Source organism: Myxine glutinosa, chromosome 5 (genome assembly GCF_964187855.1).
Source record: "Myxine glutinosa chromosome 5, kmMyxGlut1.1, whole genome shotgun sequence".
Taxonomy (NCBI): domain Eukaryota; kingdom Metazoa; phylum Chordata; class Myxini; order Myxiniformes; family Myxinidae; genus Myxine; species Myxine glutinosa.
In genome coordinates this window covers 118,568,116-118,594,030 of record NC_136265.1, presented here as the reverse complement: position 1 = coordinate 118,594,030, position 25,915 = coordinate 118,568,116, and the positions used below count along the sequence as shown (strand labels likewise).

The window sequence follows — 25,915 nt, the reverse complement described above, 5'->3', positions numbered from 1 at the left end:
TGGTAAACATGCCGTTGATGGGTGCTGGTGAAGGTGCCGATGATGGGTGCTGGTGAACGTGCCGGTGATGGATGCTGGTAAACATGCCGTTGATGGGCGCTGGTGCACGTGCCGTTGATGGATGCTGGTGAAGGTGCCGGTGATGGATGCTGGTAAACGTGCCGGTGATGGGTGCTGGTAAATGTGCCGATGATGGGTGCTGGTGAAGGTGCCGGTGATGGATGCTGGTAAACGTGCCGGTGATGGGTGCTGGTAAATGTGCCGATGATGGGTGCTGGTGAAGGTGCCGGTGATGGATGCTGGTAAACATGCCGTTGATGGGTGCTGGTGAAGGTGCCGATGATGGGTGCTGGTGAAGGTGCCGGTGATTGATGCTGGTAAACATGCCGTTGATGGGCGCTGGTGCACGTGCCGTTGATGTTGCTGGGTTATTCAGGTTGCCTCCCATTATGGTTCCATCTGTAAAAATGCTGCTCTGATGTGCAACGCCGTTATCATCAAAGCAGATATTGGTACTACGAAGTAAGCTATGGGAGTAGTAGTTCAGATAAAAAGGGAAATATAATAGGTGAAGTGGCGACATTAGGAACGAATCACCACTTATACTATTATTTTTTAAGAGAAAAGTTGCTTTTATCAACACCATTTCGATATTCATTGCACTTTTCAGGAACGCATCCCCGACGTACCCGGGATCTTACTGTACTTGGATACATCTGGCAAAGTTGACGACTCGAGTTTGTCAGCTTTTGCTTCATTTGATTCCTACAGGGGTATAAGGTCACAGATTCATGTTCTTATAGAGATTGTTCAGCAGAATCCCCCATTTGCACATAACTCCAGACTTCGACGGCGCATCGACCTCTTGGGGCCAGTGCCCACTGACTGTTGGACATGTTAAATGATGTCAGGGGCTCGAACCGACTTATTTGCGTCCACAATGACGACACATAAACCTAACTTCTTTCCGACTACCGACTTCTTTCCTGGAAGTCCTAGCAGTGTCCATGTGTTTTTTAACTCTCCCACCCCCGCCCCCCTTCCCATGCCACCTTTCCCCAAGCCCTCTCCCTCCCACAGATCTCCCAATGTCCCTGCTCTCCATCTTCTCTCCCGCTCCCTGTATCATATATTTTATGTTTTATGTGTCAGTTGTCTTTTGTGAGCAATGTTAGCTCTTACACGAGCCTCGATGTTGTATACTGGAAAGAAAAAAAAAAAATTGACTTTCCCTGACTTTCCTTAAACGACTGCGTTCGGAATTAGATTTCAACGAAAATCATTATGTTCTGTGGTACAAGGAATGCTAATCTCTCGTGTAAGGGTAATCTTACTATAATTCACCAAATGTCCGTCTGTCATTTGGTGAATTCCTTTGTGACAAAAATCCTTTGTGACGCAATGGATTTTCCTATCACGCGAACCCGGGTTACACTCCCCCTAAAATAAATGAATTAATTATGTAAAATGATTTTTTTAAATCACGGGGCAACCCGGGTCACCGCGTGGTGGATCAATCATATCCCAATACAACCGTCATTTAAAACAGTATTTTGTTAAAGTATCAATTGATGATTGGAATTGAGTGAATACAATTACGATTTTGAATTCGTAATTGTGTTCACCCAACCGTACGGAACTTCACATCAGGATTTAAATATTTCTTTATGTCACACATGTTGTTAAAAGTTTATTTTTTATATTAATGTTATTTAATTTGTGATTGGAGTTATGCTGTTTGGAATGAAAAAAAGAGATATCGAGTTCAAGTGAATGACGAAATGCCGTGACAGTTTCTACTTTCTAAACATGAATTCGCGGATCGCCATATGCAGATTCGCCATTGACTGGGTATAGAACAAACGTACCCGTTTGTTTGCGAACGGGTACGTTTTTCATGCAAGTCCTTCACGAACTTGCTGTCCATGTCTGACGTGCGAATGAAGGTGCTACAGGAATGTGGAATTTATTGGTTTCATGCTTCAGCATTCGCCGTATCTGCATTGTCTATTTGCTTCTGGCCTCCCACCCGTGCGTAGCACGAGTACCTCACTAGTAATCTTAATGGACGCTGTGTCATCTACATCTTCTCAGCTGTCCATACATCTAAATATAAAAATGCCCTGTGTATTTATTTCTCTGTTACGCAGGAAGTGACCTCACGTTCATGGAAGTGACGTCGCTCAGGAAAGGTGAATTTATGACGTCAACCGCCTGACCTCCCTCAGTCCACACTCAAGACCCTGTGTAGTTTGACTACCTGTACACGGGAATGACCGTTTCAATGACACGATTAAAACAATTCAACCTGTATAGGTGATCCTCAGGTGGGATTCCACTTTTACTCGTCACAAATCAACATTTGTACACACACGACTACGAGTGCTCACTCACAACCTGCTCTATTCACATCAATGGCGATCCGAGCCGCGAAGCAAACTGACACGATCGTGACGTATAACGCGTCGTGACGTCATAACAATCTCGACCGACATTACCTTTTAACGTTTTCGACGATAGTGGGAAGTCTGAAAACTTTGTGGTTTCCTCTGCGTTTATCTGCAACAAACATGTTCCAGGTGAAACACGAGTCCAGAGGCAGAGGACAAGAGACCAGAAGGTCGTCGGGCTGAGCGGAACTCACCGTGGAATACCTGTCTACCAGTCGCTTGATGACCTTCTCCTCCTCGACGTACTGCGGTTTCCTACCGGTTTGTCTGAATTTGCGAAGCTTTTTCTTTGTCGACTCGTGTTTTTCTTTCCACTTGATGAAATCTTCCACAGGATCAACGGGCTTGTTGGTTGCCATGCTGGAGGGCGTGGTCAGATGACGTCACTTTCCTCAACATCCGATATTTTTCCTTTGCTATTATTAACTGTTATTGTTTTCCCGATAAATGTGCGATTTATAAACACGGCTGCTGGTTAAGCTCGAGCAGAAAATTAAAGGCATTTTAAAAACTGAGGAAACTCCTCGTCCGCTACAAGCTACGATATCATTAGCCTCTTTCGCATGGATTTATTACATTTTTATACGTTAATTTATCATTTTCACTTTTTCTTTAAGACTGTTTTTAAATTTTTAGAAATTTATCAACAATGAACGTCCTGAGAGCGATAATTAAATCACGGTGTATAGCATTGAAAATTGGTTCAGCTGATGTCCCGCTTTATGTATGATACGTATATGTTGTTTGTGAATGAAAAATCATGGAAAGTAATTATAACAATTATAAATTTACATGGTAAATGATAGTTAAGTTGAGCTTAGAGAATCATGGCGGTAAAATACATGAGGAACGGCATTTCCTGTTGCTTTTCTGTCCCGCCGTTGGTACCAAACATGGCTTCGCACAAGAACTGCCTCCCGCAGCTCCCGGACACACGGCAAGAACTGGCGGATCTCCTGAAGAGGAAGCAGGAGATAGCGGTGGGCACTCACTCGCCGGAGAAGGATGGTTTCTTCTGTGCACTGTACGGTGCCGGGGTAGGGGCTGTACAGTGCACGGCCAGGGACATACAGAGTACAGTACATGGTCAGAGACTTACAGTGCACGGCCAGGGACATACCGTGCACGGCCAGGGACTTACAGTGCACGGGCAGGGACATACAGTGCACGCTCAGGGACATACAGTGCACAGTCAGGGACATACACTGCATGGTCAGGGACATACAGGGCACGGCCAGGGACTTACACTGTAAGTCAGGCCAGGGACTTACACTGCACTGTAAGTTACAGTGCACTGTCAGGGACTTACAGATTACAGTACACGGTCAGGGACTTACAGTGCACGGCCAGGAACATACAGTGCACGGCCAGGGACATACAGTGCTAGAGACGGGTACAAGTAACAATGATCTTTGTCATATCCTGTGCAGTTGCAAACTTACATTTCGTGCAAGCTACGTTTGTCACATCTGACCTTGCCTTGGGTCAGTGTGCAGGTGTACTGGTCACCACAGTCGGTAAGGTGTAGACCTTGCATTGGTGTGACAGGACACCCGGCATAACGTCAATCTGAGCGACAGTGCACTGTCAAAACCTCCGTCAGACCGTGCATAGCGGTAAAAGCACCTTATGAAGAATGCACCAATGGTACAGGTGTAGCCTCATGCACTAAATGTCCCGCAATGGCCGAGCATACTTTGAGGCAGAATGATTCTTCTCTTTAACTGCCACATTTATGGAAACCATCATGTGGGTTTGGCCGAGGAACGTTTTGTCCTAAGTCTTTCACGAACCAATTGGCCAAGCCTGACGTTCGATTGAAGGTGTTAGGAATTTGTAATTTGCTCAGGGTTCCGGCGATAACTCACCTCCTTTTCCTCGAAAAGACACTGAGCTTGCACTAACGCTTAGCTTGCACTATCGACCAGTGTTGCCACACCGGTCTTCCAGTTTAACGTCAATCCCATTGTTGGTACACATATGTATGCCGTGCCCTGCATGCGCCACACAAGGATGGCAGTTTATAGTCGGCCTGGAAATCGAACCCAGACTATACTACTGGAGTAGCTCATGGTGGTTGAGTATGCACTTTATTGTACAGACCTAAACTCTTCAGGAATCCACTAATTGAAGGTCCAGGAACAATATTTGGTTGGTAACACATTTGCCACTGACGGCGAAATAGCTGAAATGGCCACACCCCTTTTTGGGCCACGCCCCCTTTTTTGCCGTGACTGTATCTACAGAACCGTTGGACCTAGGAGGTTGCCCGACCACTCAAAATTTGCGCAATGGCCACATTATGGGGGGTCAGTAATACATTTTCATATCCAAAAGTCAATGGTTTTTAAGACAATTGCCAAAAACCGATTTCAACATGTTACGAACTACAATATTATTCGTAATTGTTCCTGTTCCTGTTCCTATTGTTCAATTACTTGATTCCTGAAGAGTCTAGACTAGACTAGAGTCTAGACTAGAGTCAAGACTAGAGTCTAGACTAGAGTCTAGACTAGAATTTAGTCTAGAGTCTAGACTAGAGTCTAGACATGGCTAGAAATTCCGGTCATGGGTGTTTTGTCGTTGAGCCTGCAATCCAGCTGTTGAAGCCAGATCAGTTTGGTAACATATTCCTTGGAATGGGACCTTTTCACATGGAGAAGATTGTCATCGCTTGCCTTGGGAAGTTTTTAGGCTGTATCGGTATTGATCTGGCTTTGATTGAGACTGAAGCCTTTGGCAAGCTCGTTGTAGAGAATAGTGTCATGACTGGAGGTCACTATTGCAAAGGCAAGGAGGGAATGAGTCTTGTATCAGAGGTGATGACAGTTCTTATGTTTGAGAAGTTTCAACCTGACCAGGACAGTACTAGTTGTGAATTAGACCAGCAAATAGAGACCATGGAAACTAAGATGCAGCAGGCTTTAGATAGTGACCATACAGAGTTCAGAGAGATTTGGGAAGAAAGCAAGATCTTACATGCAGACTTGAAGAAGTATTTCACCGAATGGAAAGAAACGGCCTGTAATGAGAATGTGAGGTACTGGAGCTTGTTTCTGGATGAGCTGTATCCTATCCTGAGAGATCTTACACACTCTATTCGGCAAGGCGATTGGCATCTTTTCGTTTCAGCTGTGCGGAGGTGCATGCCTTTGTTCTTCGGGTTTGGCCGGACAAACTATAGCAGATGGGGTACGCTGTTCCTTGAAGATTGCCTGGACCTACAAAGGAAGTTCCCGGGTATCTACAGATGCTTTACAGATGGTGGATGGGTGATGTACCACACTACCCGACAAGGCAGTGCAGTAGGATTTGACATGGCACTCGAGAAGTGTTACAATAAACCCGCCAAGGTTGCTGGAGGTATCATTGGGATGACCAGACAGAAAGAAGCAGTAGCCTTATGGAATCTCCTAAAGCATGAGAAAGATCTTCATGTGGCACAGCTGCTGGAATGGTGCAACTTGGGAGACAAAGATGACAGTGAGCTGAGCCTACACCATGAGTTCAATCCAAGTTCTACGAAGATTGGCCATGTTCGTGCAAAGGCCCTTCTGGATTACATAAAATCCATCAACAATCCGTTCGACACTGGAATCAGACTTCAGAACATCTCTACTGGAGCTGACATTCCCCAGGAGGTTGTCGACGGATTACTTGAATGCCTGGAAATTGGTGAGAAGAGTTATGAAGAGTTTGTTGAGACCAGATTTCAGGATAAGGAGAAGCACCTACATGATACAATCCCTACCAACCGCAAGACTGTTTTCGTGAAACGTACTTCTACTCCGTTCACAGCGAAGAAATCGATGGCGAAAAAGGATGCAGCGGAAACGGTTAGGTACATTGACTATGCTAGAGAAAGAGGGTACAGCATGCTAGAACTCCTGAAGTATGAATTGACCAGCACATCCCAGTTCCTCACCACTGAATGTAAAGATGGCATCAAATTGAAGAAGCCCGATAAAGCCTCCTTAGCCAGGGAACTTGTCAGTCGCCTTCCACAGGAGACGAGGAATGTAAAGAGTGACGCTCAGATGACAATAGTGGACTTCATGGCACTTGTGCGTAAACTACCGATGAAAAAGATGGGCCTTCACACATTCGGGGAATTGGCTGAGAGTCTTTCCAACAGGATTCTTGCTACAGGCTCCGTGTCCACAAGAATAGACATTATTTTTGATGTTTATCAAAAATCATCAATCAAGCAAATGGAACGGGCACAGCGAAGTTCCTCAGAACAAATCACAATCACCATTGGGTCTGACAATCAGAAACTCCCTGTCGATCTTGATATGTTCTGGAGCTCAATGTTGAACAAAGTTCGGTTGCAGGAGTATGTCTTCAAGTGGATGCTGCAGAATGTCGAGTCGGACAAGGAAATATTCTTTGGAGGAGTATATGGGGGTGAATGCAGGAAACTGTTAGCTGGCACTGAAACACAGATCGCAGAGCTCTCAAGCAACCAAGAAGAAGCCGACGACAGAATCATGTTCCATATTAATGATGGTGTTGTGAAACACGGGGTTCAATCAGTCTTGGTCGACTCGCCTGACACAGATGTCTTTGTCAACCTCATCTTCCACTTCAACACAACCTGGCAACTACAAAAGCTGTACGTGAAGCTTGGTAACCGGAAAACAAAGAAAACTGTACCAGTCCACATGTTGGTTGATCAACTGGACAACGGTTTGGTGTCGTGTCTCCCAGCCATTCATGCTCTCAGCGGTTGCGACAGTACCAGCAAGGTGGGTCCAAAGCTGTCTGGCCTGAAAGCATCCATCGATCTCTCCCTACTGGAAGGGTTTGGTGTAGAAGAACTGTCACCACAGATAACAAGCAATGCTGAAAAGTTCCTTGTGTCTGGATTAAAGAAGACCGACTGTTCCACTTCCGATGAATATCGATGGGAGCAGTACCACAACTCCAAGAAAGAACTGGACTTCAACCAGCTTGTGTGCTGTTCATCAACGCTACGAGAACACATAAAGCGAGCATTTCTTCAGTGTAAGATGTGGTTGCAAGCCCCAACTCCTGCCGTCACCAAACCAGATCCACTCCAGTATGGGTATGAAGCAACGGACGTTGGCATAACACCAGTGATACTGCCAGTATCGTGCAGGCCCGATGACCTGCCTCCTCCATGCAAATGCCCAAGAGCATGTATGAGTACCAAAACGTGCACTTGCAGAGACAGGAACATTAAATGTGTCACGTTTTGTGGCTGTAGTAAAGGCGAAAAGTGTAGAAATCCAAATAAGTAAATTCCAAAATAGGATGATGCAAAAGGTATAAGTGTCATATAATGTTGTGGCCTTGGTGGTATCATACAATTGTAGTTCGTAACATGTTGAAATCGGTTTTTGGCAATTATCTTAAAAACCATTGACTTTTGGATATGAAAATGTATTACTGACCCCCCATAATGTGGCCATTGCGCAAATTTTGAGTGGTCGGGCAACCTCCTAGGTCCAACGGTTCTGTAGATACAGTCACGGCAAAAAAGGGGGCGTGGCCCAAAGGGGTATGGCCATTTCAGCTATTTCGCCGTCAGTGGCAAATGTGTTACCAACCAAATATTGTTCCTGGACCTTCAATTAGTGGATTCCTGAAGAGTTTAGGTCTGTACAATAAAGTGCATACTCAACCACCATGAGCTACTAGAGTATACAGCTCGCAGGTAAGTACACTACCTCCAAACCAAATGGACGGACAAGATGGACGAGTCCTTCGTGGCAGCAGACCGGTTGTCCAGGCCGTTGTTCATGGCACACATTCGTCCCTCCTTTGTGAAACCGTTCCTATGACATCGTTCGGACCGGATTGTGCAGTCATTCTCCGAATAATGGCATCTGGTTTGACACCTTCACTGGACTCCTCTGCTCTGTAACGGTGCGCTCTTGTAGTGGGAAAGACATCTTCATAGCACCGTTACTAGCAGGAAAGTCAGGTATTGGTCAATAAATGTTACCACTGGTAACTAAAAGTTTCGTGAAAGAAATGTTATCTGAAATGAAAAAGAGTGATGTTAAATGTGGGTAGATGTGACTATATTATGAACATCATGCAGACTTTAGACAGTACATTTATGTGATGTCCAAAAAGCACCAGTCAGGGTTCAGACCAGGTGTTGCCTTGCTATAGGTATTGTGAATGCAGAGGGTGATTGAGCGGAACGATGATTCAAGTTGTTGGTTATGAAAACTCATCAATGCATCAAATTGCTGTTCCTGCCTTTCCAGGAGACGCTGACAAACCTCGAGAGGCAGATCTACGCTTTTGAGGGTAGCTATCTTGACGATACTCAAATGTATGGAAACATTGTACGTGGGTGGGACAGATACCTGACAAGCCAGAGGTGAGTTGGAACCGCCGTCTGTCTTGCTTGTCTTTTTGTGGTAATACCCATGATGTGGAATTTTATTATGGAAGTGCAAAAAGGCCTGTTCCAAAGCCTACTGTACCAGGTAGACATGTACGTGCTTTGACCAGAAGGTGTGAAACACTCCGGATGGGAAGGGTAACTAGGCGCAGATCCATGATTTTAGGTTGCGGGGGCGGGTTAGGGTGCGTAAAAAAATAACTGCACGAAAAAATATAATTTCGATTCTAATTTCCCGATTGAACAATCAACAACAACATCCATTGTTGTTGTTTGTTCAATAGGGAAATTGAAGACTATAACAGAAACCACCGAAAATGCCCATCCATCTTTTTCACCAATGTGTCGTAACTAACAGACCCTGATTTTGGTGCAATGTATTCGTACTATTCAAAAACACAATCATAATTAAATCCTTAAAGCTTGTGAACTCAACTGGACTATGTCCAGCTGATTTTTTTTTGTCGACACCCAGTGTCCGTCGTCTGTCTGTCTGTCGTCTGTAAACAATTCGACGTCTACGCTCCAAAAGTCATAAATATTGATTAAATTTGATGAAACTTGTTATGCAGCATTTTTAAGACATAAACTAGTTTGGGATTGCATTTGGGCGTTGCACGCCCAAAAATAGGCGCGGCAGGGCGGCCATATTGAAAAATCAATTTTTGTCAATCTGGTACTTCCTAATGTAGCTAGAAGGCTGAAAGTTGGTGTGTAGACAGTATGTAACAAACCTCAACACATATATTACGGGTTTTGACGATGTCCGAAAAATGACCTCGTCGTGACCTATGACATGACGACCCATAAACATCCGTTTGGATGACGTCCAAGCTCTAAAAGTCACAAATACTGATCAAATTTGATGACACTTGTGCCTTTTGCCACTTAAAGATATTTGAAAACACACATATAAACATATAAACGCACACATAAACTATATAATTTGTGGTTCTATTATGCATATTCTAACCATATTGATATAGACCAGTTGAGTTCAGGTTCCCTGGAACCTCTAGTTAATTAAATGTAGTCGTTTGACATTGTTACGTTTCAATTTTTGAAACGCTATGCAATATTAGGTCGGCCTACCTACCTTATTATATTAGCTATTTAGTCTTTAAAGTGGAATTTTTTTAGAAATATTTACTGCATGAGACAGTTTTACACATTCTGAGACCACATCTTTTGTCATGTACACCTCAGTCGTCTTCTTCTTAAATATATACCAGTGCATGAAAAAATTGAGCACTTTCGATGGGAGCGGTTTGTGGGGGGCACGCCGCCCCTCACCTCCCAGATCCGCTGTTGGTAACAGTTTGGAGAACGAGAACGGTACGGAATGGAAACATTTTGCTGAGTGTCCGAGTTGAAACAGATGACTTTGGGGAGATGTGATGTATTTGTCTACTTCAAATCTACTTGAGTACACGATGTTTGGCCTGGCGGTCCTTCCCTCATTCGCTCTCCTCTTTCGTCCGTTTGTTGTCGGTTTGCAGGACGGCGGAGGGCTCGAGCGAAAGGAAGAATCGCCGATTCAAGGAATCGGAGCGACTCTTCAGCAAATCCTCCGTAACCTCGATGGCTGTAAGGGCACCACGAACACTTCATTCGTGAGAATGACATCATTTTGCCTTCTTTTTTAAACATCGTTGCGGAATAGTGTCGGTTAGAGTTGAACTATTGGTGCATCTTTCAGGCTGTCGGTGCCTACCAGGACCAGACTCAACCTGAGAAAAGTAAGTGAAACACCTGATGAAGTGCATAACCTGAATTGTGAGTCCTCAGAGGTGATTGAAAAGTTACCTTTGATAGTTTGCCATTTATACGAACGTTCCTTTTCACGGTCAAGTTGCCTGTGGGTAACCGATTAGCAACTTAGTTTAGCAACTCACCAACAGGCATTTTAAGGCCATTTTCCCTGCTAGAGCGGGGGTTAGCCTTGCGGTCCCCATGACAATATTCTCCATTTTGCCCTATTTTCTGCATCTCCCCTTGTTGACCCCCTTGCCCGCATTTCTTCTTCCACCATCTTTAGCCAAGTCTTTCTCAGTCTTCCCTGTCCTCTACTTCCTTCGACATTCATTTCCATCACTCTTCTCAACCAGTCACTTTCATCATTCCTCAACACATGACCAAACCATCTCAAACTGTTTCTCTTCACAGCATCCATCACAGGCTCTATTCCCATCATCTTTCACAATTCATCATTTGTCTTCCTCTCTCTCAACGATACTCCGCACATCCACCGAACCATTCGCATTTCCACCCTTTCCAGCCTTCGTTGCTGCTCTACGTTCATTACCCATGTCTCGCTCCCATAAATCATAACACTTCTCACACATGCAGCATGCACCTTTCCCTTCAGCTTCAACGACACTCCCCTCCTCGTCAGCATGCCATTCAGTTCCCGAAACTTCTTCCATGCACATCTCACTCCAGCAACCGTTGCCGGGTCTGATCCACATTCTCCATTCAGCACGTCTCCTAGGTAACAAAATGTTTTCACACCTTCCAGCTTCGCGCCGTCTCCAAGATCCAACTCAACATTTCCTCCATCTGCAGCTCCCTCTGTGCACACTTTACACTTGAATGTAGCTGCCACACTGGTTAATGACCCTCTCAAACCACTACATTTTTGATGAACCCACGCAGCGCACATTGTACATTGAATGGAATTCACTCCGACACCCTTCCTGCACACAGCACATGGCCACTTCCCAGTTCTTTCCACCTCACCACATGCTTTACCATTTGCCATCACCTTCGTTTTTCCGATATTCACCTTCAGACCTTTTGTCTCCATACATTCCTTCCACTTGTACATCTTCTCCTTCAGTCCATCCATACTTTCTGCAATCAACACCAGATCATCTGCATACAACAACTCCCACGGTAAACCCTCCTTTACGTTCTGAGCCAGCACCTCCATCACAGCTACAAATAGTAGTGGACTTAGTACTGACCCCTGATGCACTCCCACCTTCACCTCAAACTCACCACTGTTCCCGTCCTTCATCCTTACAGCTGTGCGCGCTCTTTTGTACATTGCCATCACTACTCTGATAATCCATTCCTCCACTCCTAACTTCCTCAATGCCCATGTCACTACTTCACGTGGAACCCTATCGAATGCTTTCTCCAGATCAACAAACCCAAGAAACAACTTCTTCCTCTTCTCCATGTACTTCTCCTGCAACTGCCTCACAATAAAAAGCCCGTCTGTCGTTCCTCTTCCTGGCATAAATCCAAACTGCATTTCGTCAATCTTCACTTTCTTCCTTATCCTCCTCTCCAACACCCTTTTCAATACCTTCATTCCATGCTCCAATAACTTTATCGCTCGATACGAGCCACAGTCCAGAGGGTCACCTTTCCCCTTGTATAGAGGGACGAGGGTACTCAGTTCCCAATCCACTGGAATGCGGCCTTCTTTCACCACCAGATTACAGATCTCTGTCATTTTCTTCACACCCCAATTTCCCGCTGCCTTCAACATATCTCCCACAACTCCAGTCGGCCCTCCCGCTTTTCTACTCTTCATTGCTTTTATTGCTTCCTCAACTTCCTTCTCAGTTATCTTCTCTGCCGGTCCGAAAACTGAGTTACTCTCTACTAGAGAAATACCCGTGCTACGCACGGGTGGGAGGCCAGAAGCAAACGGGCAATGCAGGTACGGCGAATGCTAAAGCATGAAACCAATAAATTCCACATTCCTGTAGCACATTCAGTCGCACGTCAGACATGGACATCAAGTTCGTGAAGGACTTCCATGAAAAACGTACCCATTCGCAAACAAAAGGGTACGTTCACGTGCAGAAACATCGATCTTGGGTCCGTGGCGAATCTGCATATGGCGATGGCAAAATATCAGAAATTGAAGGGTTTTTTTTACTTTAAACGATTCATATAAACATCCGTTGAATCATATCACACGCAAATCATCAAAATCTAAACAGTATCTTTCGAATTTCAATAAAAGCCACATCACTGTTCATATTGGTAAATATTATTCCATCGTGTTTCAAATCGTGATCGATACAATATGATCGGGATGATCGTGATCGTGAATCGTGATGGATAATCGTGATAATCGTGTTCACAATCGCTATGTCGTATGTACTCCCGATACGTGTACCAAATTCCCGAAACGTGTAACTGTACCAAATCAACAGTGAAAAGGATTTTGAGCCGATAGCTGTTACGGCCTTGGCAAGACCGATGGAGACAGCGATCTGTTAGCGATCAATGGAGACATGTTGCTTTCCCGGGTCCAGCCGTTTGTGCGTCGTCACAATGAGAACAATGAACGTCATGCAAACGCGAATGTTATGCGGGAGTCCAAACCTGAGAATGCTGGAGAGGAAAATTGAAATTGGGAAACTAAATAGGTTATTTTACTCCTGGGGATCCCAGGATTATCCACCCAAAATATCTTTGCGATCGGTTCAGCAGTTTTTACGGTACCATCGAACGAACGAACAGACAGACAGACAGACAGACGGACGGACGGATATTTGGTGAATTATAGTAAGATTAATAAAAGGTTTAAAGGAATATTTAAATTTTTTAATATAAATTTAAATTTAATAAAAGGTTTAAAGGAATAATAAAAGGTCTTTGTCCGAGGTCACCGAGTTCGATAGGTGCAACTGTGCAGCACCCGGGAAAACAACATCGTCGCAATGAGAACAATGAACGTCATGCAAACGCGAATGTTATGCGGGAGTCTAAACCTGAGAATGCTGGAGACTAAAGCTGAAATTTGGAAAACTAAATAGCCTATTTTACTCCTGGGGATCCCAGGATTACCCACCGAAAATATCTTTGCGATCGGTTCAGCAGTTTTTACGGTACCTTCGAACGGACAGCCAGACAGCCATTTGGTGAATTATAGTAAGATGTTGCTATCCCATTCATTCTCTGCATTCAACAGCATTTCCATACATCTCTTCCATCTTCCTTTAATTCCATCTGGGTCCACAACGATTTGTCCCACTTCATCCTTCAAGCAACTCACCCCCATCACATCACACCTCTCTTTCGCTATCTGCTTTGCAATCCTGAATACCGCTCTCTGACCCTCTTCCAAATCCAAGGGTTCTCCGAACATTTTCCTACATACCTCCTGCGCCTTTGCTACCTCTTTCTTTGCAGCCTTCTTGGCTGCCTTATAACTTTCATGCTCTGCCTTTTCTGCCCCCATACCCTTCGCCTTCTGCCACTCCTTGAACTTCTTCCTCTTCTCGTCAATCTTCTTTCCAACTTCATCATCCCACCACCATGTTTCCGAGTGCCTCGGTGGTCCTTTTGTCCATCCACATCCCTCACCAACGACTCCCAACAGACTATCTTTCATTGACATCCAACCACTTTCAAGCTCAACCACATCATCCTCTACCATACTCAGCCTCTCTTCTAATGCCTCCCTCACCGTCACCTCTTTCAACCTCCACACCTTCATTCTCGGTTGGTACTTCACCCGCCGAGCTCTCCTCGCACCTGTCACCCTTATGTCGCAGACAACCAAGTGGTGCTGTGAAACAGCCTCCTCCCCCGGGATCACCTTTGTGTCCCGGAGGTTCCCCATATCTCGCCTACGCACCAGCAGGTAGTCAACGGTTGTCGTCGACCCACCTGACGTGTATGTAACAAGCTTATTATCCTCTTTCTGGAACTGAGTATTACAAATCAACAAATCAGCTCCATCAACAACAACAGGCATTTTAAGGCCATTTTCCCTGCAATAGCGGGGGTTAGCCTTGCGGTCCCCATGACAATCTTCTCCATTTTGCCCTATTTTCTGCATCTCCCCTTGCTAACCCCTTGACCGCATTTCTTCTTCCACCATCTTTAGCCAAGTCTTTCTCGGTCTTCCCCGTCCTCTACTTCCTTCTACATTCATTTCCATCACTCTTCTCAACCAGTCACTTTCATCATTCCTCAACACATGACCAAACCATCTCCACCTGTTTCTCTTCACAGCATCAATCACAGGCTCTATTCCCATCATCTTTCGCAATTCATCATTTGTCTTCCTCTCTCTCAACGATACTCCGCACATCCGTCGAACCATTCGCATTTCCACCCTTTCCAACCTTCGTTGCTGCTCTACGTTCATTACCCATGTCTCGCTCCCATAAATCACAACACTTCTCACATATGCAGCATACACCTTTCCCTTCAGCTTCAACGACACTCCCCTCATCATCAGCACGCCACTCAGTTCCCGAAACTTCTTCCAGGCACATCTCACTCTAGCAACCGTTGCCGAGTCTGATCCACCTTCTCCATTCAGCATGTCTCCGAGGTAGCAAAATGTTTTCACACCTTCCAGCTTCACGCCGTCTCCAAGATCCAACTCAACATTTCCTCCAACTGCAGCTCCCTCTGTGCACACCTTACATTTGAATGTAGCTGCCACACTGGTTAATGACCCTCTCAGACCACTACATTTTTGATGAACCCACTCAGCACAGATTGTACATTGAATGGAGTTCACTCCGACACCCTTCCTGCACATAGCCACTTCCCAGTTCTTTCCACTTTACCACATGCTTTACCACTTGCCATCACCTTCGTCTTTCCGATATTCACCTTCAGACCTTTTGTCTCCATACATTCCTTCCACTTGTTCATCTTTTCCTTCAGTCCATCCATACTTTCCGCAATCAACACCAGATCATCTGCATACAACAACTCCCACGGTAAACCCTCCTTTACGTTCTGAGCCAGCACCTCCATCACAGCTACAAATAGTAGTGGACTTAGTACCGACCCCTGATGCACTCCCACCTTCACCTCAAACTCACCACTGTTCCCGTCCTTCATCCTTACAGCTCTGCGCGCTCTTTTGTACATTGCCATCACTACTCTGATCAACAATTCCTCCACTCCTAACTTCCTCAATGCCCATGTCAATACTTTGCGTGGAACCCTATCGAATGCTTTCTCCAGATCAACAAACCCAAGAAACAACTTCTTCCTCTTCTCCATGTACTTCTCCTGCAACTGCCTCACAATGAAAAGCTCATCTGTCTTCCTCTTCCTGGCATAAATCCAAACTGCATTTCGTCGATCTTCACTTTCTTCCTTATCCTCCTCTCCAACACCCTTTCCAATACCTTCATTCCATGCTCCAATAACTTTATCGCTCGGTACGAGCCACACTCCAGAGGGTCACCTTTCCCCCTGTATAGAGGGACGAGGGTACTCAGTTCCCAATCCACTGGAATGCGGCCTTCTTTCACCACCAGATTACAGATCTCTGTCATTCTCTTCACACCCCAACTTCCTGCTGCCTTCATCATATCTCCCACAACTCCCGTCAGCCCTTCCGCTTTTCTACCCTTCATTGCTTTTATCGCTTCCTCAACTTCCTTCTCAGTTATCTTCTCTGCCGGTCTTAAAACTGGGTTACTCTCTATGTTGCCATCCCATTCATTCTCTGTATTCAACAGCATTTCCATATATCTTTTCCATCTGGGTCGACAACGATTTGTCCCACATCATCCTTCAAGCAACTCACCCCCATCACATCACACCTCTCTTTCGCTATCTGCTTTGCAATCCTGAATACTGCTTTCTGACCCTCTTCCGAATCCAAGCGTTCTCCGAACATTTTCCTACATGCCTCCTGCGCCTTTGCTACCTCTTTCTTTGCAGCCTTCCTGGCTGCCTTATAACTTTCATGCTCTGCTGTTTCTGCTCCCGTACCTTTCGCCTTCTGCCACTCCTTGAACTTCTTCCTCTTCTCGTCAATCCTCTTTCCAACTTCATCATCCCACCATGTTTCCGAGTGCCTCGGTGGTCCTTTTGTCCATCCACATACCTCACCAACGGTTCCCAACAGACTAGCTTTCATTGACATCCAACCACTTTCAAGCTCAACCACATCATCCTCGACCCTCCTCAACCTCTCTTTTAATGCCTCCCTTACTGTCACCTCTTTCAACCTCCACACCTTCATTCTCGGTTGGTACTTCACCCGCCGAGCTCTCCTCGCACCTTTCACCCTTATGTCGCAGACAACCAAGTGGTGCTGTGAAACAGCCTCCTCCCCCGGGATCACCTTTGTGTCCTGGAGGTGCCCCCTATCTCGCCTACGCGCCATCAGGTAGTCAACGGTTGTCGGCGACTCACCTGACGTGTATGTAACAAGCTTATTATCCTCTTTCTGGAACTGAGTATTACAAATCAACAAATCAGCTCCATCAGCAAACTCCAAAATCCTTTCACCTTCTCCATTTCTCACACCATATCCGTAACCCCCATGAACTCCCTCAAAATCATCCATACTCCTTCCCACATGTCCATTTAGGTCTCCTCCTACCACAACAACTTCCTCATCTTTCACGTTTTCCATCAGCTGCTCTATCGCACACCAGAACTTGTCCTTCTCTTCATCGCTTCGACCAACCTGCGGAGCATATCCCGAGATGACGTTCACCAAGAGCTTTCCAATCATCATTTTCACCATCATCAACCTATCACTCACTCTAGTCACACTCACCACACTGTCTACAAACTCCTCAGAAAACAGGACACCAACACCATTCACGCCCTCCGGGCACCCTTACCACATAAACTTGTATTTCTGTCCCTGCCTACCCTTCACCATTCTCACTCCACTTCCGTTCCATCTCGTCTCTTGCACACAACATATGTCCACTCTTCTTCTGACCAATACTTCCACCACTTCTCCTGATCTCCCTGTCATTGTCCCTACATTTCATGTCCCAAACCTCAGAAACCGATCTCCACTTCGGGCTGTACCCTGCCCATATGTAGTTGTAATTGTCATGGTTCTCTCTTTGAGGCAATGTTTTTATGGCTGGATGCCTTTCCTGACGCCAACCCTTTTAGTCGCCTCTTACGACACGCAGGGATACGGTGTACCTATTCTAAACCGGGGTACACACCGGGTAGTTTAGTAAACTTTGTAAGTTTAGTAAGTTTTTAAGTAAGTGTAAGTTTGTAAGTTTAGCAACTCACCTATGATTTGTTATTAATACTGATCATTTATGGTTTTACTGAGGCGCTCTCATTGTTGCTTTCTTGTTGCTGCAGAATTTAATGTTGGGAAATTGGTTGCAACTTGATTTTTCTTGAGCAGAAGACAAACCAGATAAGGAGGCGGCACCCGAGTCGCCCGACGTGCCCGAGCTGGCGGTGGAGGGCGTGCGAAACGACGAAGGCGGTCGAGAAACGACGCAGCCAACGGGAGGCTCTCTTCCTCCTCCGACCGAACCAGCGTCTCCTGACGCGGCGGCCACGGCGACCCCCCAAAAGTCCAGCAGCCATCGGAAGCGCAAGCACGGGAAGAGCAGGCACCGTTGATGACAATGGGGCGGTATCGGGGTCGTTGGCCGGAGTGATTGTAGAGGTGCTCGCGTCGGATCGCCCTCTGGCGCCTTATCTTGAAACCGGTGGTTCCGAAATTTTAAGCTTGCAGCCCCGTTTTGTGCAGCCCAATTGTAAGGCCGTCAATCTCTGGTTTAATTCTCTCAGGAGGAATCTCAAACTATTCAAGATGTGTTGGTGTACTCTAGTGGCGCAAGATTTGTTTTTTGGTCGGTGATAAAACGTTTTCACTCAAAATACATTATTACTATTTAAATGTAACTTTAATCTACCACCCACGATGCAACTCTCTTGGAGACATGTCGCTTTCAGCTTGTCACGGTGTCACAAATAAAAGCTGTTTTTACGAATTTTGTAACGGAGTTCCGTTTACGCACTGGCACGGGACGTGGAAAAGTGTCGTCCGGGGGGTGTTTGCGGTTTCACCATTCTTCCGTTGTCCTAGAAATAGTTTTTTTTTTCTCAACATCCTGAATTCGAACTCGTTTTTGTCGATGGAATTGGGCTTGCGAGCAATGCGGTGCTACATTTAATAGGCAGCATTAGTCACGTGACGGTGTTCTGGTGCCGGTGATGTTTTTTCTCGAAAATGTGTTGTGTTGTGCTTTTTCCGATCGATCGCTGGAAAGCTCAATGCATTGGAACCGGATGAATTGTTAAATCTCATTCATGATTTCGACTCTGATGCAATTTCCGCAATTCATGCCCCTTAGCAATACATCCAAGTGAAGGTCTTCGCCGATTCCGCTCCTTGGAATCGCAACGACAGCTCTGCATTGGATTATATCGGCTAATAGAGTCCGTCATCCGTCATGCGCACACCTGGTTTCACAGGATAGTAAACCTCATCGACCTCCCATTGGTTTACTCACCTCTATGAACCTACCTTCACTAAGGCTAGTATTCATGATATAGTCAGGTTCACTATGTTAACAAATATAATTTCGTTCAACATTTTGGGAGATTAGCAAACCTATATATTTTTGGAATCATCAGAGCATGGAGAATCCGAAAATCAATGTTGGCATTTGCACAGACACAGATTTTGGATTTTCAAAATGGCCGCCATAAAATACATATTTTGCGCTATCTCGGCTTCTAGTCAACTTAGAAACGTAATTAAATATGCTCATCCTATGTTTTCTGGGTCAAGGAATCCAATAAAGGCCTCAAAATAGTGCTCAGGATTATAGAAAAGCAACAAACAAAGGTAATTGAAAACCATTGCCTTTATATTTGTGATATAACGGTATTACATAATGCATGATATTGCAAGTCCTTTGAAGTTATAGGTATGGGTTTATAAAGCAAGAAAGCAGCCTTGTTAGTATCAGATTGAACTATAAGTCCTATACACAGGATCTACTAGGTCTATACCGTTCAGGAATATGCTTTTACAGATCTTCATCACTGTCCTGAGTGTCATTTTCGCAAAGGTGTCTATGCAAATGCAAACATTAATGTTTGGATTCCTCATGCTCTGAATATTCCAAAAATGTATAGTTTTGCTAATCTCCAAAATTTTTGAACGAAAAAACATAGTGAACCTGATTAATATCTTTGTATTACCTTGTATATAGTCATGACGTGTGTGGTGATAGTTATACCTCATGCAACACACCTTTCTTACTCAGTCGCATGGTCTCCATAAACCAGTCATCTGAATGAATGAATGAATGAATGATCGTTTAAGGCCATTTTCCCCGCTAGAGCGGGGGTTAGCCTTGCGGGCCCCATGACAATCATGGTTCCCTGTATGAGGCAATGTTTTTATGGCCGGATGCCCTTCCTGACGCCAACCCTTGGTCACCTCTTCAATGCGCAGGGACACAGTGTACGTATTCTAAACCAGGGTACACACCGTGATCATTCACCCCAGCAAGCTGGTACTCAATTTGCCGACCTCGGAAGGATGACAGGCTGAGTCAACCCCCCTGGCGTTAATTTAGCGATCGACCGGGATTCGAACCCAGGATCCGAGGATCCCAAGCCGGCACCCTGACCGCTAAGCCAACACCAGAGATCCAGTCATCTCTTGCAAGATAATTCGGAATCGAAGTAACGATGCAATGCTGCGTTATTAAAGAACATTTTATTCATCGTTGGTATTTTTATTTACACAGAGTAGCCTCATGAAGGAGCTTGTAAGGCCAAGCACTTTTGGAGTTTAGATGTGAGAGATGTCGCTCCCAGGAGCTTGATCGGGTATCTCCGGTGACATCAACGAGCAGAACTGACCGGGGCTAATCAAAAACGGCAACCACTTTAGGAGACATTGGTGTACAGTACCATTCCGTTAAACCAGGTGCGGTAACAAGGTGGTATGGTCATTTCCGCACATTTAAGAACTCTCGCCGGTTTCCCCGGGAACGCATGCCTTTACGGAATTGCCGCAGCGCCTCCAGCTGTGATGCGATGGCACGGGAAATGTTCACGTCGTCGGGGATGTGCACGTAACGCACCGAACGGCCGGCCACGAAGAACTGGTCCACGTGCTCTTGGCGCCCACACTGGTCCGTGAACACCGCGTCGTTGAGGCGCACGTTCATGAACGCGTCCACGTTCTGCACGCACCCGACCACGCTGCTTTCGTTGCGGAGTTCCACCTGTTGTGCACGCAAAGGAAAGATCAGGTCGAGCTGTTATGCAACACCAGAGCAAGATGCCATCTTCCCCAGTTCTCGCGTCATAATCCTCAACATCCCATAGTCTTATAAAGCACCTGTGGGTGATGTAATTGGGTATTGCTCTACTCTTTGGTCTAAAAGCTCCATCGTTAGACTTTGTACATGCTGGAGGTAGCGGAAGTGAACCCGTGAGATAGCATTGTCTTGTATCACAGGACAGGTAACAGGGCCAAATCAGGCTCTCCCAGTACAGACAAGTCAGCAGCATCTTAGTCTATTACGTCCTTTAATTTTCCGTTTTCAAAACACACACACGCACGCACACACACACACACACACACACACACACACACACACACACACACACACACACACACACACACACACACACACACACAGTCCCTCATGGTAATCCCTTCATCTAACATGTATTCCAACAATATGAAATCGTCCTCATCGCGTTCCTTTGTTCATCTCATGTACACCTGTTCTCTCCTATGATGTATGCACCTGCTTTCTCATTTGAACCCAAACTCCATTGGTATGATGGCAATAGCACTGTGTGTTCCAAAAGGGTCGTTAGGCTGGTTAATCCTGGTTTGTAATAACTGTTTTCCTAAAGTTTATCTTTAATTCAGCTAATGTAATGGAGATCGAGATCAAACGTAATGGAGGTTAAAAAGTTAATATTCCTAAAGGTCGCACAAGATCTGCCAGCAACCCTCTTGTGGTGAAACTGCCAAAATCAAGACTCTCTGCTCACCTTCACTCCTTCATTCCTCTTTTCTCCCACCTCTGGAACAAACTCCCTCACTCTCTTCAATCGCACTCCTCCCTCCAGGTGTTTAAAACCATCTCTTATCCTCCCCCATCCAAAACCTTGATCTTTACTACCCCTGTTAATTCACCCCAGATCCACTTTTTCGAAATAACGACTTCTTTCCTGGAAGTCCGAGCAGTGTCCATGTGTTTTTGTTTTTTTAAACCTCTCCCACACACCCCCCCCCCCCTTCCCTTGCCTCCTCCCCCCCCCCCCCCCCCACCATCCCCTTCCGGCCTTCCCATGCCTCCTCCCCCCAAGCCCTCTCCCTCCCAGAGATCTCCTGTTGTCCCTGCTCCCCATCTTATCTCCCGCTCCCTCCATCATGTTTTATGTGTCAGTTTGTCTTTTTGTGATCAATGTTAGCTCTTACACGAGCCTCGATCTTGCATCCAAAAAAAAAAAAATGAATGGAGGTTCATTCTTTTTTATGGCATTTCTCTTTTTCGTGTCGGTAATTAATCAAAACGCCTAATCACGTGTTACCCAGCTTCGATGCACGTGATTAAAATGGCAGCGAATGACGTAACAGGGAATAGATGGCAATGGGGGTAAAGAGCGTCACATAATGTCCTGCACGAGCTGCACACCACTGAGCTCCATATGCAGGAACTACCGGTTGATGAGATTGCATTTGCTGATGAAGCCACGCGGCCGCCATATTTGGACTCCCGACCGACGGAAAGTTTCACAATGAGTAAGGTGGAAAAAGAAATCACAGATGAACAGGTTTTTAAATAAACTGATTTTTTATATATATATATATATATATATATATATATATAGAGCTTTTGTGATGTGCTGATGGGTGTTTATGATTTTATAGGGTTTTTATAGGTCATGTTGTGATGAGTACCAAGATGGCGTCCGGTGACCAGTGATATTTAGATCGGTGCTGCAGAGTGCAGACACGTTCAGAAGAACTCTCCATTAAAGGTGTGCCTTGGTCGCCTCTCGATGTGATGTGATGCACACATCACTGGTGGGACTAACGTGTCCAAAGCTGGACAAGACTTCCTTCCGAAAAACACCGACTATTAAATGTGTCCCAACTCGACGACCCGAGGGAGGAACACGAACAGCCAACGGGGGATCCGCTGGGAAGGACCATCTTCAACACAAGCGTGTGATCAAAGCACCCCGCACCCCTCCCCGGTACACTCACGGTAGTAACCCGTCCGTGGAGGTGCTGTAGTAGTAAAATGAGGCTGTTCTCGGAGATGGCGCGTTCAATGAGCGACTGCAAGTGCGCCATGACCAGGCCGCAGCCTTTCCAACTAAAATATCCCCAAAACGCGCCAAATGTCTCTCATTGTTCAGAATCGTCTTCGGACGTTTTTTTATTTAAAAAAACACATAATTTGTGGGTTTTACAAAAACGGAACAAGGTACTCACGTTAAGGTATGGATATGCTCTTTAACGTGGATCGTTTCGTTTGTTTCGCTCGTTCTCGTTTATACACCGCCCAAAGTGTAGTTCGCTCGTTTTCGTTTAAAGATCCCAATGACCCTAAATACCCCGAAAAGACCCAGAGGACCCGAAAAACCCCGATGACGCAAAAGATCCGGAAGGGCCAATGGATTCCAAAGACCCAAAATACTCCGAAGACCGAAAAGACCCCGAAGACCTAAAGGATTCGAAATACCCCGAAGACCTAAAATACCCCGAATACAGAAAATACCCCAAAGACCCTTAAAGACCCAATAAATCCTGAAGACAGAAATGATCCCAAAGACCCAAAATATCCCAAAGACCCTTAAAAACCTTGAAAACCCAAAATAACCAAAATACTCTTAAGACCTAAAGGACCCCAAAGACCCTTAAAGACTGAAAAGACTGCAAAGACCCAATGGACGCCAAAGACCTAAAATAATCCAAAGACCCTTAAACACCCTGAAGACTGAAAAGACCCCCAAAGACCCTTAAAGGGAACCCAAATGCAATTTTTTTCCTGAAAACCATGGACAATTAATCGCGGTCTAATGTGAAGGGAATTTTATTATTATTATTTGTCAATCACAAAGTGCCGAAAAAATCCCAAGTGTCGATTTTCGAGGTTTCTGGTGACGTTCCCATCACATTGTGGGGGGAAGGTGGAGTGGGCGGAAGGGTGTGGGTCTGTTAGCTAGGGTGACGGTTGATGGCGGATGCTGAGGAGGGTAGGGGTGTGTGGGGTTGTCGTGGGTATTGTTGACCCACACGACATAGAGGACACAAAATACCCCCCGTAGACACCCTAAGACCTTCCACATGACCTAAAATTTTCAATGCCGAGACTTCAAACTTTGACACGTTCACGACACTGCAACGTCAAATAAACTTCAAATTCGTCATTTCGACGGAATTTTCGACGAGCATTACTAATTAAACCTGTCAGGAAATTAAACTAATCACAAACGATTCTTTTATTTGTTGATATAATAAGTTAACCCCTCAGAATACCTCGCTTCCCTCCACAAACCACCAGGTGGTGAATGGAACGGTCATCAATGGCAGGAAGCAGCCGCACAAGCAGCACCTCAAGCCGGCTTCGCGCTCAGGAAGCGAGGTTTCTGCTCCTCATCAGGGTTAACGTGTCCGTTCACTTTCAGTTACGTTTCTGGACTCACAAACTATAGAAATGATCCCTGAAAGTATAGTCTTAACTTCCTTTCTCCACCGACTCGCTCTTAAACCTTGCCGGCATCCAAACATTCGTGGAGACTTCCGGGTTTTAATCACTTTATGTTTCTCTTTTTCTTAAATTTTACAGAAACATTTCATGTGTTGGGATCAAATTAATTTCCTTCATTATAACAATATTATCATCACGTACTTCCACCAATCACAAGCGAATATATTTGATGTAATCTTATATTCTAGCTTCGTCCATTTTACCGCGTCACAGGAGTGACCTCAGTGAGTGACGTAGACGCATGTTTCGTGAGTAACGGAGGCACGTGTTTAGTGAATGACGTAGACGCGTCTTTAGTGAGTGACGTCGACGCGTCTTTAGTGAATGATATAGATGCATGTTTCGTGAATGACGTAGACGCGTGTTTAGTGAATGACGTAGATAATGTCATGCATGTTCCGATCCTTTCAATGACCTGATGTAACATATTATAATATCATGCATGCTCTGATCCTTTCAATTACCTGATCTAACATGTCATAATGTCATGCATGTTCCGATCCTTTCAATGACCTGATGTAACATGTTATAATGTCATGCATGTTCTGATCCTTTCAATGACCTGATCGAACATGTCATAATGTCATGCATGTTCTGATCCTATCAATGACCTGATCTTCCATGTTGAAAATGTCACGCATGTTCTGATCCTTTCAATGACCTGATCTTACATGTTGAAAATGTCACGCATGTTCTGATCCTTTCAATGGCCTGATCTTGCATGTTCTGATCGTTTCAATGACCTGATCTTACATGTTTATAATGCCATGCATGTTCTGATCCTTTCAATGACCTGATCTAGCATTTTATAATGCCATGCATGTTCTGATCCTTTCAATGACCTGATCTTCCATGTTGAAAATGTCACGCATGTTCTGATCCTTTCAATGACTTGATCTTACATGTTGAAAATGTCACACATGTTCTGATCCATTCAATGGCCTGATCTTGCATGTTCTGAGCCTTTCAATGACCTGATCTAGCATTTTATAATGCCATGCATGTTCTCATCCTTTAAATGACCTGATCTTACATGTTGAAAATGTCACGCATGTTCTGATCCTTTCAATGGCCTGATCTTGCATGTTCTGATCCTTTCAATGACCTGATCTTACATGTTGAAAATGTCACACATGTTCTGATCCTTTCAATGGCCTGATCTTGCATGTTCTGATCCTTTCAATGACCGGATCTTACATGTTTATAATGCCATGCATGTTCTGATCCTTTCAATGACCTGATCTAGCATTTTATAATGCCATGCATGTTCTGATCCTTTCAATGACCTGAACTAGCATTTTATAATGCCATGCATGTTCTGATCCTTTCAATGACCTGATGTAACATTTTATAATGCCATGCATGTTCTGATCCTTTCAATGACCTGATGTAACATTGTATAATGCCATGCATGTTCTGATCCTTTCAATGACCTGATCTTACATGTTTATAATGCCATGCATGTTCTGATCCTTTCAATGACCTGATGTAACATTTTATAATGTCATGCATGCTCTGATCCTTTCAATGACCTGATCTAAAATTTTATAATGCCATGCATGTTCTGATCCTTTCAATGACCTGATCTAACATGTCTA

General features: G+C 45.0%; 3 protein-coding genes and 1 non-coding gene across 8 annotated transcripts in view; 1 reads left to right on the top strand and 3 right to left on the bottom strand.

Annotated features, from left to right (window-relative positions):
• DDX10 (DEAD-box helicase 10) overlaps window positions 1–2,851 on the bottom strand; it is a 107,693-nt gene extending 104,842 nt beyond the window's left edge. The window contains exons 1-2 of one of the 2 annotated variants that reach the window (XM_078778596.1): window positions 2,645–2,851; window positions 2,499–2,559 (exon numbers count right to left, since the gene is read on the bottom strand). In XM_078778596.1, coding sequence (XP_078634722.1) covers window positions 2,499–2,559; window positions 2,645–2,809 — 226 coding nt within the window. In that variant the 5' untranslated portion in view covers window positions 2,810–2,851. The remainder of the gene's footprint in view (window positions 1–2,498; window positions 2,560–2,644) is intronic. The other variant, XM_078778597.1, reaches the window with a different exon arrangement.
• A 457-nt stretch (window positions 2,852–3,308) lies between these two features.
• MEAF6 (MYST/Esa1 associated factor 6) lies at window positions 3,309–18,545 on the top strand. Of its 2 annotated transcripts, none has more exons than XM_068116414.2 (5): window positions 3,309–3,430; window positions 8,693–8,808; window positions 10,332–10,419; window positions 10,532–10,571; window positions 17,948–18,545. In XM_068116414.2, the coding sequence occupies exons 1-5, from the start codon at window positions 3,344–3,346 to the stop codon at window positions 18,169–18,171; spliced, it is 555 nt and encodes a 184-aa protein (XP_067972515.1). In that variant the 5' UTR covers window positions 3,309–3,343; the 3' UTR covers window positions 18,172–18,545. The 2 variants fall into 2 exon arrangements, with proteins under 2 accessions (XP_067972515.1, XP_067972516.1); XM_068116415.2 differs by having other exon boundaries at window positions 17,902–18,545.
• A 1,723-nt stretch (window positions 18,546–20,268) lies between these two features.
• Window positions 20,269–24,259, bottom strand: LSM10 (LSM10, U7 small nuclear RNA associated). 3 transcript variants are annotated; one of them, XM_068116419.2, is made up of 2 exons: window positions 24,086–24,259; window positions 20,269–20,801 (listed from the first exon to the last, which is right to left on the bottom strand). In XM_068116419.2, exons 1-2 carry the CDS (start codon window positions 24,128–24,130, stop codon window positions 20,523–20,525), a joined length of 324 nt encoding a protein of 107 aa, XP_067972520.1. In that variant the 5' UTR covers window positions 24,131–24,259; the 3' UTR covers window positions 20,269–20,522. The 3 variants fall into 3 exon arrangements, with proteins under 3 accessions (XP_067972520.1, XP_067972518.1, XP_067972519.1); XM_068116417.2 differs by lacking the exon at window positions 24,086–24,259 and adding an exon at window positions 22,808–23,115; XM_068116418.2 differs by lacking the exon at window positions 24,086–24,259 and adding an exon at window positions 22,499–22,939.
• LOC137428802 (small nucleolar RNA U3) lies at window positions 24,072–24,286 on the bottom strand. Its single transcript, XR_010984758.2, has one exon. It is a non-coding gene; the product is annotated as a small nucleolar RNA U3 (small nucleolar RNA).
• Window positions 24,287–25,915: the final 1,629 nt, after the last annotated feature.

Excerpts from the sequence above, each read along its gene's own strand:
- MEAF6 (XM_068116414.2), top strand. The coding sequence starts at position 3,344 with ATGGCTTCGCACAAGAACTGCCTCCCGCAGCTCCCGGACACACGGCAA. Across the intron at positions 10,420-10,531 it reads CCTCCGTAACCTCGATGGCT|GCTGTCGGTGCCTACCAGGA; the intron begins GTAAGGGCACCA and ends TGCATCTTTCAG. Across the intron at positions 10,572-17,947 it reads CCAGACTCAACCTGAGAAAA|AAGACAAACCAGATAAGGAG; the intron begins GTAAGTGAAACA and ends TTTCTTGAGCAG.
- LSM10 (XM_068116417.2), bottom strand. The coding sequence starts at position 22,897 with ATGGCGCACTTGCAGTCGCTCATTGAACGCGCCATCTCCGAGAACAGC. Across the intron at positions 20,802-22,807 it reads TCCACGGACGGGTTACTACC|GTGGAACTCCGCAACGAAAG; the intron begins GTGAGTGTACCG and ends CGTGCACAACAG.